At 44.5% G+C, this 16,142-nt stretch overlaps 1 protein-coding gene across 1 annotated transcript in view; it reads right to left on the reverse strand.

Annotated features, from left to right (window-relative positions):
• Positions 1-16,142, reverse strand: part of ush2a (Usher syndrome 2A (autosomal recessive, mild)) — a 363,038-nt gene that overhangs the window by 194,183 nt on the left and 152,713 nt on the right. Inside the window, exons 37-39 of the mRNA XM_079496383.1 lie at positions 11,524-11,686; positions 11,075-11,222; positions 245-402 (exon numbers count right to left, since the gene is read on the reverse strand). Coding sequence (XP_079352509.1) covers positions 245-402; positions 11,075-11,222; positions 11,524-11,686 — 469 coding nt within the window. The remainder of the gene's footprint in view (positions 1-244; positions 403-11,074; positions 11,223-11,523; positions 11,687-16,142) is intronic.

The following is a 16,142-nucleotide window of genomic DNA, read 5'->3' on the forward strand; positions in this document are numbered from 1 at the left end:
ACACACACACACACACACACACACACACACACACACACACACACACACACACACACACACACACACACACACACACCTTGCTCGTGCACACACTGCATTTGCATAATAATTCTAGAAAACATGGGTCTTGCATGGGGTTAACTGTGCGTGCGTGCGTGCGTGCGTGCGTGCGTGCGTGCGTGCGTGCGTGCGTGCGTGCGTGCGTGCGTGCGTGTGTGTGTGCGTTAGTATGATCATTACTCACCAGTGGTCCCTTCCCACAGCCCTGCGCTGTGCATGCCTGCAACCTGAGTGTGTGTTGGCTCCATGGAGAGAGACCCTCCACCGCAAAGAACTTCTGGGAGGAGCTGGAGTTTAAAACAAGCGCTCCATCCAGCCACAGACCGTAGCTGGTTATTACACCTGGAACATAAACACACCTGGTTATTACACCTGGACAATAAACACACCTGGTTATTACACCTGGACAATAAACACACCTGGTTATTACACCTGGACCATAAACACACCTGGTTATTACACCTGGACCCTAAACACACCTGGTTATTACACCTGGACCATAAACACACCTGGTTATTACACCTGGACCCTAAACACACCTGGTTATTACACCTGGACCATAAACACACCTGGTAATTACACCTGGACCCTAAACACACCTGGTTATTACACCTGGACCATAAACACACCTGGTTATTACACCTGTACCATAAACACACCTGGTTATGACACCTGTACCATAAACACACCTGGTTATGACACCTGTACCATAAACACACCTGGTTATTACACCTGGACCATAAACACACCTGGTTATTACACCTGTACCATAAACACACCTGGTTATGACACCTGTACCATAAACACACCTGGTTATTACACCTGGACCATAAACACACCTGGTTATTACACCTGGACCATAAACACACCTGGTTATTACACCTGGACCATAAACACACCTGGTAATTACACCTGGACAATAAACACACCTGGTAATTACACCTGGGCAATAAACACACCTGGTTATTACACCTGGACCATAAACACACCTGGTTATTACACCTGGACCATAAACACACCTGGTTATTACACCTGTTGAATAAACACACCTGGTTATTACACCTGGACCATAAACACACCTGGTTATTACACCTGGACCATAAACACACCTGGTTATTACACCTGGACCATAAACACACCTGGTTATTACACCTGGACCATAAACACACCTGGTTATTACACCTGGACAATAAACACACCTGGTTATTACACCTGGACCATAAACACACCTGGTTATTACACCTGGACAATAAACACACCTGGTTATTACACCTGGACCATAAACACACCTGGTTATTACACCTGGACCATAAACACACCTGGTTATTACACCTGGACAATAAACACACCTGGTTATTACACCTGGACCATAAACACACCTGGTTATTACACCTGGAACATAAACACACCTGGTTATTACACCTGGACCATAAAGACACCTGGTTATTACACCTGGACCATAAACACACCTGGTTATTACACCTGGACAATAAACACACCTGGTTATTACACCTGGACAATAAACACACCTGGTTATTACACTTCTTGCATTAGCTATTAAGCAACAAGCAACAAGGTGCAGAAGCTCATGGTCACAAGATACTCCCGGTAAGACCCAACGATGCTTCTCGGTAACATTTTTATTTTAATTAATTACTTAATTATTATTATTTTTTTCTGTTCTTTTTTTTACCTAAACATCATCATTGATGTTCATTGTTTAGTCTTGCAATGCCATTGGTCATGATATTTGCATATAAATACCCCCCACAGAGGCACAAATTTCAACTTCAAACTTCAACTTCAAAATCTCTGGACATCTCTGCAATTTCTAATCAAAATGTACCTACAGTATGACCTTTAATCTTTAACCCTGATAAAAGTAACTAAAATGCATGTAATACATATATTTGTGTGATCATTAGAATGTCTAGAACATGTATCATGTATTATTGTGAAAGATATCCACCGAATGTAAATTATTAATTTATTATTATTATTTTAATAATTATTATAAATGTGCATAACATTTTCATTAAACTTTTTTTGTTGTTTTAACATATTTTTTTAACATAAGTCCTAGTAGTACAAAGTAGTAGTAAGGTTGAAATCTCTTTTTTGCAAGTAGAAATATATCCGGGTTATCTTACAGGGTTAAGTTTATAATAAAGGTTATAAGCACCTCCCGAAGACTGAAGAGTATTCCCTTTGTTGTAGCATGCATGCAGCCAACGAGGTATTTGTTTGTTTGTCTGTATTTTACTTGTAATTTGGGTAAAAGGTTTAAACTTTGCATCTACATGCCATGATGTGCTACATGCTGTTAATTTATGGTATTTTTAACATGATCTTTTTGTGTTATACTGTTTAGTGTTCATGATGGATTTGGAGGCTAATTTGAAGACATGCATTCAAATAAACTATGTAGTAATATAAGGAAACCACTTGTGTCCTGATCTCTATAGTCATGTGATCAAGACGGGTATGTTTCTCATATTCCATCCTGATTGGCTAAGATTGGCTTCCAGTTTTCAGGAGAGGCCTGTTTTGTACAAAATTCCGCAAATCATTAACACAGCGTCCGATTGCAGTGCAACCGTGCACACATATTCCCACTAGGCTGAGGAAGAAATGCCACTTGACATGTTTCCAAAAACTATCATGTCCTGGTGGAGACCTCTGTTTCATTCTGGTCAAACAGAGTCAGGGTGCTGCTACTGTGCATGTTGGCTCACTGGAAACACTCTGCTATACCAGTGGTGGGTCTCAAAGTGTCCTTGAGTGGGTTCCAAATGGCCCCTTACGGGTGTGTAACTCTGAGAGTAGAAGAATGGATCCAGTTATGGGGTCCTTGAATATTTTTTTTTAAAGCGTTTGAGAACCACTGCACACTAAATGGAACAGAGCCTTAGCATCATGTGAAGGAAGTATAGGGAAGGGGCCCGGAAGTAGGAAGTTATTCTGTGTGCATATAGAGCCTATAGCAAGCCCCCAGGGAGGCTCTCCAGCGTTGAAGCACTCGGCCCTAGTGGTTAGAGCGTGAACTGCAGGCGGACCCGTGGATTCATGACGAGGAAACCCCGTGCAGGTGGGCTTTAACAGTGAGCGCTCGTTTGCACTTCCGCATTTGACCACCAACTGTTGGTGGTCAAATTGCGGAAGTAGAGTGATCTTCCGGGTGCTTCAAAACGCCACTGAGCAACTGAAATTAATAGCGGGGGGGGGGTTCCAGTTCGGTCTCTATCCTTATATTACTCTATGACCTATACACATATTATGACAAGACCACATGAGGAAACGCACAGTGACAAGACCTCATGAGGACACGCACAGTGACAAGACCTCATGAGGACACGCACAGTGACAAGACCTCATGAGGACACAGATTATGATAAGATCCCACAAAGATACACACTACCTCATGAAGACAGACAGTGAGAAGACAACAGTACAGGGGCACATAATGACTACTGACTGACAGAAAGGCAGGCATGTGGTTACCTACTTATACATGCATCCTTAGACATACAAGTACATGTCTGTCTCTCTCTCTTTCTCACACACACACACACACACACACACACACACACACACACACACACACACACACACACACACACACACACACACACACACACACACACACACACACACACACACACACACACACACACACAGATAATTGCATTACATTCACCTAATAAAAAAGGAACAGTATGGTGCCAAAAGTGCTTTTCCTTAATAAAAATGCATACAGGGGCTCAAAAGATCAGCTGTGAGAACTAAGAGGCTATTCTGCTTTAATCATGTGTGGTTTTTATTGGTTACTGCAGATAGACGCACCTATCAGAACCCACCAAGCAAAAACACATCTGCGAAGCTCTTAATGTGGACAATCACTGCGTGCGTGCGTGCGTGTGCTTGTGCGTGCATGCGTGCGTGCGTGTGTGCATGTGTGTGCGTGTGTGTGTGTGCGCGCGCGATAGTAAGCCCATATCAGTGTAGGTTGTAATAAAGACAGGTTGGGAAATGAAGCAGTGAATGCATAACTGGCTTATTTCCACTCTTTGTCTGCGTGTTGCCCCGACCTAATCCCCACGAGGATTATCCTCACAAATCCCCATGGAATTGGGAGGGAGCGAGGGAGGGAAGGGGAGAGAGAGAGAGAGAGAGAGGGAGAGAGAGAGAGAGAGAGAGAGAGAGAGGACATAGGGAGAGGATAAATGTAGAATCTCAGTGCTGTGAAACCCAAGAGAGCAAATCATCATCATTGTCGCTGACCGTCTCTGACAACAAAATGAACAAAATAAAATAAAGCCCTGAGCTCTTCTTCCTTTTAAGCAGAAACTAAGGCTTTTAAAGCCGAAATTAAAGCTCTTTAAGCAGAAATTAAAGCTCTTTAAGCGGACGATAACGGGCTAATCGTGATTAAGTGCCTCCCTCGTTATAAATTGCCGTCATCTGATCTCGGCTAATATTCTCACACATCACAGGGTTTATGGAGCAAAATGCACTCGTGGCATTAGGCGTAAAACACACATGATTCACATTTAACACGCACAGACGTTGGGAATTAAACACACTGCTACTGGGGTGGCAGTAATATCTGATACCATGTGACGCGTGGTGTACATTAAAGGCTGTGAAATGAGTTGGGAAATATCCACAGTTCATCCTTCAATTCATCCGGTTATTTATAATCATCTGCGATCATCTGGAGGGTGTTTTATTTAATTAATAATAAACCATACAAAAATAAATTTAGATTTGTATTTTTAATTAAATTAGATAATTTACCCAACAATGTTCTTTAATTAATGTATTATTTATTCATTTACACGTTTCCACAATTTCTGAACTGAAGCCAAAAGAACAACACAAATAATAAGGCATACTTCGTAGAGTTCTACCCACTGTGTGATGGTGGTGACATACTGTCTTCCTCTGGAGGGACATGCATCAGTCTCTCACTGAGAAACCCTTATAGTATGCAGTATAATATCATTTAATTCAATTTAATATAATGCTGATGAACAACGTTCCTTTGTGTCTCGGTGTGACACATGCATGTGCACGTACACACACACGCGAAACTGAGTAATTTGTAGAGGAAATTAAGGGATGGTATTCAAGTCCAAACACATGTTATAAATAAATTGTACGAATCTTCATCAACATCAATGTTGTGTATAAAACCGTCAATAAAGTGTACATTATGATTCAGAAGAGAGGATGAGACGAATAGAAGCTGTGTGTGTGTGTGTGTGTGTGTGTGTGTGTGTGTGTGAGAGAGAGAGATAGAGGGAGAGGAAGAGAGAGACAGTGTGTGTTTGTGTTTCTAGCCTGCAGTTCTCGGTTCAGTCAAAAGGGAGCACTTTACATCCACTAAAAGAACCTCTGCTGGTCTCTCTCACACACGCTCTCTCTCTCTCTCGCTCTCTATCTTTGCATTCTCTACCTGTCTACCTCCCCTTTCTTTCTCTCCACTTTCTGCTCTTATTCTCTTTCATTTTCCATGTGTGTATCCCCCCCCCCCCCCCTCTCTCTCATCCATTCATGCTGTCTCTCTCATCACTTCATTATCTCCATTGCTTCTCTCTATCTCTCTTTCTCGTCCCTTCAATCTCTGTCTCTCATCCGTTCCTCTGTGTACGTCTCTGCTCTAATTAATTAATTCTGTCTCTCCCTCATCTCATCGTATGTATTCCCCCTATTTCCATTCATTCTGTTTATTATTTCAAACGTTTCATCCCCGCAAAAATAAACATCCACTTACTGTTCTTTGGCTGTATATAGAAGTGTCTATTTGTACGTCTCTAAATGTTTTGTAAACAAGTGTAATGCTTTATTGGGTCGTCCACTCACAGTTAACAGTCTTTGTATTGAGTTGTGCTTGAAATGTACTGTAATTCTGTTAATAAATATTTCAATCAATCAAAGCTGTGTATAGGCCTATATTAATGTATGGCTTTCATTCACTGTTCATTTTTCGCCGCGAGTGCCGTGAAGAACGATCATATCCGCCAACACATTCTCAACTCAGAAAACTCGATAGGCTGCGCGGCCAAACAAATGAATGACGGGCGTGTCAGATTGTCATGGGTGTGTCCAGAGGCAAGGGCATGCCAACGTGCACTTAACCCATTTAGACCTGAGGACCATTCTACATGCCTTCTAAATCCTGACAGTTTTCTGAAAAACCCTATGTTTCTGTGTCACTGGTGCTCAACCTTTTTCATGTCAAGGACCGCCAGAATTATCTGTATTTGGCCACGGACCGCCATCTGAAAATGTGTTGTTCCAGGGACCCCCCTGAGAAGCAAAGATTTGAGTTAAAAACTTTCGCTCTGAAATAATATATATTCAAAGATTTGCACCATATTTTCATGATTTAAAAGAAATAGCAGACCTACAAGCTCGTAGCTTGTAGATCTGCTATTTTCCAATAGCTAAAGTATAACATAATGCTCAAAACACCAAAAGGGGTTCCCGCCCAGAATTGGTTAAAATCTAACACCCCCATTATTAATTTGATTCGCTGCAGCTGTGTTGCTTACATCACTGTATACTATAAGGTCAGTTTTATGCAGCCTGCCATGTTTTTACCCTGCTGTAGTTTGTTTACCTGGATTGGAAAACAAACTACCAAATCAGCCTAGGGTTTCACGCCAGTTCATTCGCTTGATTTTTGTACTTTTTCTGTTTTGCATGTGTCTATGGAGTTAACATTACTCCAATAGACCCCCAGGTGTGGTTATAATATTAAAATATCTCTTCCCTGGGTATTTTTGGTTTCTTCCTGAAAGCTGAACGCCTTTGAATCAAAAGGCCCAATCAAAAATACACCATTTTTGTGACATCATAACCCGAACCCCTCCCCCAATATCATACAACAACAGCTGTGGACGAGGCTTAAATTCAGGTGGGTGGTTCTAAGGTGAAAAACAGGTATACTTAATGAACTGGTGGGTGTGGCCACATAAAAACCACATGTTAACACTTTCGGTACACTTTTTTGAAAAACATCTTCCTCCTAGTATAATAAGGATCATAGTACCCGATGATCATGTTGTGAACTTACACTTGTACTTACCCCCTAAAAGCCAATAACAGGCATACAAATCCATTCCAGCCAGTGCTGAACTGTCTCTCTGATATAAAAATCTGGATGAACAATCTTTTTTTTGACCCTTAACAAAAATAAAACAGAATTTGCCGTTTGGCTATAATTCCCTCCCCATCACATCCCTGTGCCTCCTCAGTATTTCAACCTACACTTATCAGTAAAAAACCTTGGTGTGACCTTCGATAGCAACTTTAAATTCGATAAACAGATTGTTCAGCTCCAGCTCCATAAAGCCCTACCTCTCTCCATCTAACCTGGAGAGGGTATAATCCATGCCTTCGTCACTACAAGGTTAGATTATTGCAATTCCCTCTATGTAGGTATAGACCGAATGGCACTTAGGTGTCTGCAGCTGGTGCAGAATGCTGCCACTCGTCTTCTCACTGGCAAGACAAAAACGTGACCATATCACCCCGGTCCTAGCCTCCCTCCACTGGCTCCGTGTCCATTTTAGAATTGATTTTAAGATTTTTGCTATTTGTTTTTAAACCCTAAATGGGCTGGCCACCGTGTACCTGTCAGAACTTATAGACCCATACAGTATGTCCCAACCAGGCTCCTAACGTCAGCTGACAAGTTACTGCTGACTGGCTTCATAACTAACTTTAAGACCAGAGGTGACCAGGCCTTTGCAGCGGCCGGCCCTAGGCTCTGGAACAACCTACCCTTCCAGATTTGTTCGGCTCCCTCATTAGAGACTTTAAAATCCCTACTAAAGACCCATTTCTTCACTGTGGCCTTCAACACTGCCTGATTATATAAATTGTATAACCGTGTAATTATTTTAGCTCCTTCTATATTTTTATTTGTCTATTTTGTGCATAACCATATTTGGTTATGCATTTATGTTATGTTTGCTTGTATCGATCTGTTTTTTCTTTTGCCCGTCTGGTTTTTCCTCCTGTACAGCACTTTGGTCGACCATTGCTCGTTGTAATATCTATTATACATTTGAAAAGGTGTGCCCAAAAGCTGTGCCCAAACCACGAAAAGAAAGTCACCAGCTACTACGTCACTGACACGCTGCAACACGCTGCAACACACACTGCAACAACACACTAACACGTCACACACTTACCCTCCGCGTCGTTCGTTCCCTATCTCCTCATGTCGCGCCGCACGGCCACACTCAACACCACCCGCGTAAAAATTGTCATCGCACTGCCACTACAGCCGGCTCCCGTCCACACTCGCAAACAATATCAATATCAATAATAAACACAAACACGCCACAAGCACCGACACCCCCGCCTAATTTGTTGCCACGTCTATGAACACAAGCACAGAAAAAATGCCATTCAACACGCTACTTACACACACTACCACTCGCTTACAATACGCAGACCTGGCAACACTACATTCCCTCTCCCATTTGCTCAAAGCCCACCACGTGACCCACACAGGGAGGGAGACGATTGCGTGATGCTTCTATGTACAGGATTCTATAGGTCACCACTTTTGGTGTGACACACACACGGCTTCTGTTTACTATGCGTTGTCAACACGTGCTGAGTTGACAAACATTGACCGATTTCGGAGAAGACTGATAGTTTATCCTTTAGTAATTAGGCTGTGGAAGTATTCACACTAGGCAACTTTTGCATTTATTGGGATTGGCAATTTGGGGAGAAAAGGAGGAGGAGGTGGTCATCAAGCTCCACAACACCACATTGGTAGGTAGGCTCAAGGCTGCATTTATTTTCCTTCTTTTTCCTCTCGACGGTGCATGGGATGATGTGAACCCCTCCAGCAGGCTAGGGAGCACCGCTCCGGTTAGCGGAAAATGACCGCGGGGTGCGGGTTGCCAGGTTTTTTTATAAGTAAAGTATTTACATTCAATTAAAAAAAAATATATATATAATACATTTAAATTTACGTCATATTTAGCGGCATTTCGACCTAATTTCTCTGTTCTTTGTCAATGGCAAATATTGAGACGTGTGGGGACTCAAGCTGTATATAGGAGGGCCCTCAAACACATTATTTGATAACTTTTCATCGTGCTCCTAAAAAAAATGTGTGCTACTAGCCGCGATTACATACACAGTTAAAATAATAAGAAATTTGCGCCAACGACTGCGTCGACACCTGGCGTGGAACAAACGGGACGAACCGAGGCGCATATATGGATAACAACAACAACACTACACGCACGCTGCAACACAAAACAGCTGCATACAACACGTGTCACTGTGCACTTCTGTATCTGTGGACTTCTGTATCGCAACGCGGGGCAACGCAACTCTGGGATGAGCGGGCCGAAGGCCCGCGAAATTCTAGTGTGCTACATAAATAAAGTTTGAGTTGAGTTGAGAGGGGAGCACTCCATCTTTAAGCCACAGCGTGGGGGTCCCACGTTACAGCTGTAGTGTGCATGGGGGGACAGTGTGTGTGTGTGTGTGTCTCACCGTTGGGCGTGTCAGGAGGTGTCCAGCTGACATTCAGTGCATGGGGGGACAGTGTGTGTGTGTCTCACCGTTGGGCGTGTCAGGAGGTGTCCAGCTGACATTCAGTGCATGGGGGGACAGTGTGTGTGTGTGTCTCACCGTTGGGCGTGTCAGGAGGTGTCCAGCTGACATTCAGTGCATGGGGGGACAGTGTGTGTGTGTGTGTGTGTGTGTGTCTCACCGTTGGGCGTGTCAGGAGGTGTCCAGCTGACATTCAGTGCATGGGGGGACAGTGTGTGTGTGTCTCACCGTTGGGCGTGTCAGGAGGTGTCCAGCTGACATTCAGTGCATGGGGGGACAGTGTGTGTGTGTGTGTGTGTGTCTCACCGTTGGGCGTGTCAGGAGGTGTCCAGCTGACATTCAGTGCATGGGGGGACAGTGTGTGTGTGTGTCTCACCGTTGGGCGTGTCAGGAGGTGTCCAGCTGACATTCAGTGCATGGGGGGACAGTGTGTGTGTGTGTGTGTCTCACCGTTGGGCGTGTCAGGAGGTGTCCAGCTGACATTCAGTGCATGGGGGGACAGTGTGTGTGTGTCTCACCGTTGGGCGTGTCAGGAGGTGTCCAGCTGACATTCAGTGCATGGGGGGACAGTGTGTGTGTGTGTGTGTGTGTCTCACCGTTGGGCGTGTCAGGAGGTGTCCAGCTGACATTCAGTGCATGGGGGGACAGTGTGTGTGTGTGTGTCTCACCGTTGGGCGTGTCAGGAGGTGTCCAGCTGACATTCAGTGCATGGGGGGACAGTGTGTGTGTGTGTGTGTCTCACCGTTGGGCGTGTCAGGAGGTGTCCAGCTGACATTCAGTGCATGGGGGGACAGTGTGTGTGTGTGTGTGTGTCTCACCGTTGGGCGTGTCAGGAGGTGTCCAGCTGACATTCAGTGCATGGGGGGACAGTGTGTGTGTGTGTGTGTGTCTCACCGTTGGGCGTGTCAGGAGGTGTCCAGCTGACATTCAGTGCATGGGGGGACAGTGTGTGTGTGTGTGTGTGTCTCACCGTTGGGCGTGTCAGGAGGTGTCCAGCTGACATTCAGTGCATGGGGGGACAGTGTGTGTGTGTGTGTGTGTCTCACCGTTGGGCGTGTCAGGAGGTGTCCAGCTGACATTCAGTGCATGGGGGGACAGTGTGTGTGTGTGTGTGTGTCTCACCGTTGGGCGTGTCAGGAGGTGTCCAGCTGACATTCAGTGCATGGGGGGACAGTGTGTGTGTGTGTGTGTGTGTCTCACCGTTGGGCGTGTCAGGAGGTGTCCAGCTGACATTCAGTGCATGGGGGGACAGTGTGTGTGTGTGTGTGTGTCTCACCGTTGGGCGTGTCAGGAGGTGTCCAGCTGACATTCAGTGCATGGGGGGACAGTGTGTGTGTGTGTGTCTCACCGTTGGGCGTGTCAGGAGGTGTCCAGCTGACATTCAGTGCATGGGGGGACAGTGTGTGTGTGTGTGTCTCACCGTTGGGCGTGTCAGGAGGTGTCCAGCTGACATTCAGTGCATGGGGGGACAGTGCTGTGACGTACGGAGCAGGGACGTCCTCTGGTGAACTCTCAACGGTACGGAAATGGCTGGGGTGGCTAAGGGTGCATCCACCCCCTGTACAGGCCTAACACACACACACACACAGACACAGACACAGACACAGACACAGACACACACACACACACACACACACACACACACACACACACACACACACAGATATCATTACACAAACGAGATAATTATGCAGTTCTCTGTATCCCATTAGAGAGAGAGTTAGAGAGAGAGAGAGAGAATGTGTGCGTGCGTGCGTGCGTGCGTGCGTGCGTGCGTGCGTGCGTGCGTGCGTGCGTGCGTGCGTGCGTGCGTGCGTGCGTGCGTGCGTGCGTGCGTGCATGCGTGCGTGCGTGCGTGCCCATCCTTACCACCAATGTGACAGTGTAGGCCGTTCCAGGTGTCAGGTTACGTAAGGTGTGTTCTTCAACTAGTGACGAGCTGTTATAGGCTAGCACAGGCTCCGCCCCATCACGTGACAGGAACAGGGAATATGATTGCAGAACTCCGTTTACCTGGTGGGGTCGTGACCATCTGGACAAGGTATAGGAAATGGAGGTAAGGTCATTTTCGCTACGACGCAATTCCAGGCGGCAGATTCGTCGCACCATATGGGACCCAAACTGCACCAGGAAGTTTGGCAGAATGCACTGAAGTCAATGAGAGCTCAGTGACCAGCTCATGAACACTATTTCTGAATGACTGAGGTCTTTTGTAAAGTAATCGCTTCTGGAAAATAACAGAAGACATATAACACATTATTGTCTGCTGTGTTGCTTTTCGATGTGTACACAGTGTAATTTTATAGAGGTATCTAAAGAGCAAAAGTATGTTTCTGAACGTGCCAAGTATCGCGAGACTGTCCACCGTTTCCTGTCTGGCAGCCAAATCTCGCCATACCCCCGGGAACAGAAACGACACCTGCTGCTGTTTCAATCCCCAAATAAAAAAAATCGAAAAAGCAAGTTATTAGAAAACAAACTGTGATATGTCTTCTTTTATATTATATGCCTGAACCGAGTATATGACACAGGTCTCAATGGTTCATAAATAATGTTTGTTATGAGCTGGTCCAGCTCCATCCACTGCTTTGTATTCATGTAACTTCCGGTGCGAGATTTGGCTCCCAGTCATGGCGCAGCACAGTCACGTGACCATGACTCTTCCTTCTCTAAGCTTCCTTGCATCTGGGCAGGAAGGGGGGTTGAGGATCGTCATTACTTATTAGCTGTTTTGTGAGACCTAACCTAATGTAAAAAGTACAGTATAGTATAGTATACATTTAAATGGCAGCCAAAATACATTCAAATATCAAACAAATACTGAATATAATGCATCCAACATAATTGATCACAATACTATAGTTATTTTGTTGATAAATCTAGGCTTTGGTTGAGGTACTACAGTATATTAGAAACATTTGAATGGACTTTTAGGCGTTGCTCTTATAAGAACGTGTGACAATGAAGTGAGATGGAGAGATTGACAAAAAGTAGAGAGATACTATAAGAAAGATAATGGCAGAGAAAAAGAAGAAAGGAAAGAAGAATTTAAGCAGCTGAGGAATTCATCTCTCAAGACTATTCTCTGTGTGTGTGTGTGTGTGTGTGTGTGTGTGTGTGTGTGTGTGTGTGTGTGTGTGTGTGTGTGTGTGTGTGTGTGTGTGTGTGTGTGTGCGTGTACATGCGTGTGTGTGCCAGCCTTTATCATACGAAGGGTTCTCCACTTCGCAGACAGAGACACACTGTTGGTCTAGGGTTTCACACACACACACACACACACACACACACACACACACACACACACACACACACACACACACACACACACACACACACACACACACACACACACACACACACACACACACACAGTGTCAGATCTTTGTCGGATAACGGTGTCCTCTGCTCTATATTTAGAACAAGGAAAGTCAACCCCAGCAGAGAGAGAGAGAGAGAGAGAGAGAGAGAGAGGAGAGAGAGAGAGAGAGAGAGAGAGAGAGAGAGAGAGAGAGAGAGAGAGACAGAGACAGAGACAGAGACAGAGACAGAGACAGAGAGAGAGAGAGAGAGAGAGAGAGAGAGAGAGAGAGAGAGAGAGAGAGAGAGAGAGAGAGAGAGAGAGAGAGAGAGAGAGAGAGAGAGAGAGAGAGAGAGAGGAAGGGAAAGCTGTTCTAATGTTCTGTATGTAGAGATGATACGAGATGAAGAAAGTCATTGAGAGAGATATGTATGCGCTTTCTCTCTCTCGCACACGCACAGACGGACACACGCATGTGCACACACACTGCACAGTCTCTCTCACACACACACACACACACACACACACACACACACACACACACACACACACACACACACACACACACACACACACACACACACACACACACACACACACACACACACACACACAGTAAGCAGTATACAGACTACAACACATACACATACACATACATACTGTAGCTAAGTTGTACACATTATGGTATATACAAGGAAAGCAGATATCAGATGTTTTTCCAGATAACCTGTTGTTGATTTCCTAATGCCACAATAATCCAGTAAAGTAATGAGATTGAAGCAGTGATCATTAATATTATAGTATTAATTAATGGCATCAAGGTTTGTGTTGCTGATAGAGGACCCTTCCATCCATGATGCTCTGCTGATACAAGCTTTGATTCAGTATTTTCCAGATCATTGTTATACTGCACACTGTTAAGGTCCCATGAGCTCCACAGCTTTGGAGAAGAGGTCAAAAAACTTAGCTTTCACCTAACTTTTATTACTCATTCATGTCAATCATTACTTCTGATCATTTCAAAAATAATTTCCCGGTCACCCACACACAAACTCATTCATAATCAACAGATATCAATAACACAACAAACTGGTATTTTGTTTTAGACTTGCTGCGTATATACTCTGTTGGAACCCCCCAGAGATTAGCCCCGCCCCTGTTGACATGACGACGGGGGAGGCCATTTTGAGGAGTGATGGATTCCTTTCCCGCTTCCTTCCATTAAAGCTGGTTTGTGAATGACTGATGACTGGGTGGTTAGCACACAATTAGCCACTGCAGCTAATCTATCACATTTATTATAAGATTTATATGCTGTCGATTGACATGGTGATGAATGGCCTTTTTATGAATCGCTAAATCAAAGGGGAGTTGTGATAATTTCCATCATAATTCATTGCTAACAATGCCTTTAAAAACGCAGCGCTGTTGAGGGGCGTTCCGAGACGTTTAGAGAAGAACAATGCTGCTGCTCTGTCAGGAGTTAGGAAGCATGACCTGCATCCACTGAGTGAAACCCTCAGTGTGGTGTAGAGTAAACCCTCTGTAACAGTGAGGAAGCATGACCTGCATCCACTGAGTGGAACCCTCAGTGTGGTGTAAAGTAAACCCTCTGTAACAGTGAGGAAGCATGACCTGCATCCACTGAGTGAAACCCTCAGTGTGGTGTAAAGTAAACCCTCTAACAGTGAGGAAGCATGACCTGCATCCACTGAGTGAAATCCTCAGTGTGGTGTAGAGTAAACCCTCTGTAACAGTGAGGAAGCATGACCTGCATCCACTGAGTGGAACCTCAGTGTGGTGTAAAGTAAACCCTCTGTAAGGAGTTAGGAAGCATGACCTGCATCCACTGAGTGGAACCCTCAGTGTGGTGTAGAGTAAACCCTCTGCATCCACTGAGTGGAACCCTCAGTGTGGTGTAGAGTAAACCCTCTGCATCCACTGAGTGGAATCCTCAGTGTGGTGTGAAGTAAACCCTCTGTAAGAGTTAGGAAGCATGACCTGCATCCACTGAGTGGAACCCTCAGTGTGGTGTAAAGTAAACCCTCTGTATGTTAGGAAGCATGACCTGCATCCACTGAGTGAAATCCTCAGTGTGGTGTGAAGTAAACCCTCTGTAACAGTGAGGAAGCATGGCCTGCATCCACTGAGTGAAACCCTCAGTGTGGTGTAAAGTAAACCCTCTTACAGTTAGGAAGCATGGCCTGCATCCACTGAGTGAAATCCTCAGTGTGGTGTAGAGTAAACCCTCTGTAACAGTGAGGAAGCATGACCTGCATCCACTGAGTGAAATCCTCAGTGTGGTGTGAAGTAACAGTGGCTTTCAGGCCTGGGCCATGGCTCAATGGTCCAGGCACCTTGGCTGGTAATCCAGTCTGGCAGTGTGTCGCGGGTTCGACTCCCGATCCCGACGGCCTTTACTGCATGTCTTCCCCCCATCTCTCTCCCCATTTCCTGTCAGCCTACTGTCTGTCCCTCTATAAAAAAATAAAATAAAATAAAATAAAGGCGAAAGCACAAGAAAAACATTAAAAAAAACAGTGGCTTTCAACCCTTTTTCATATCGAGGATGATTTCCTGTTTTTTTGGCTGTATAGAAGTGTATATTTGTACGTCTCTAAATGTTATGATGAATTGAAAACGGTAAACAAGTGTGTAATGCTTTACCGGTGTCGTCCACTCACAGTTAAGTTTTTGTATTGAGTTGTGCTTGAAATGTACTGTAATTCTGTAACTGTTAATAAATACTTCAATCAAAGCATTTGAGCATCATTTGATGACATTTAGCGTCTCCAATACAAAACTAAATAATATTTTGTTATTGTTGGATAAGATTTTGTCTACAATTCCATGCTGTATTGATGTTGTTACCATAGGAGAGATACATAAAAAATTACATAAAAATACATTCTAAATGTGTAGACATCTTGTAAATTCAATTTAACAATAACTTAACTCTCAAAATGGACCCGTATCGGCAAATTTGGTTTCATTACACACTCAAGATATTAGGGTCCATTTGGTTACCAACTCTCCATCATTTAGCTGGGGACCACCTAGCTGGAACCCCCTCAAGGACCACTAGTGGACTCCGGACCACTGGTTGAAAACCACTGCTCAATAATGTGTAAAACAGATCTGCATTGCAACGGTACTTGGTACACTTTTATCACGTGTACATCTGCTAATG

This window comes from Electrona antarctica, assembly GCF_951216825.1.
Source record: "Electrona antarctica genome assembly, chromosome: 3".
NCBI classification, from domain to species: domain Eukaryota; kingdom Metazoa; phylum Chordata; class Actinopteri; order Myctophiformes; family Myctophidae; genus Electrona; species Electrona antarctica.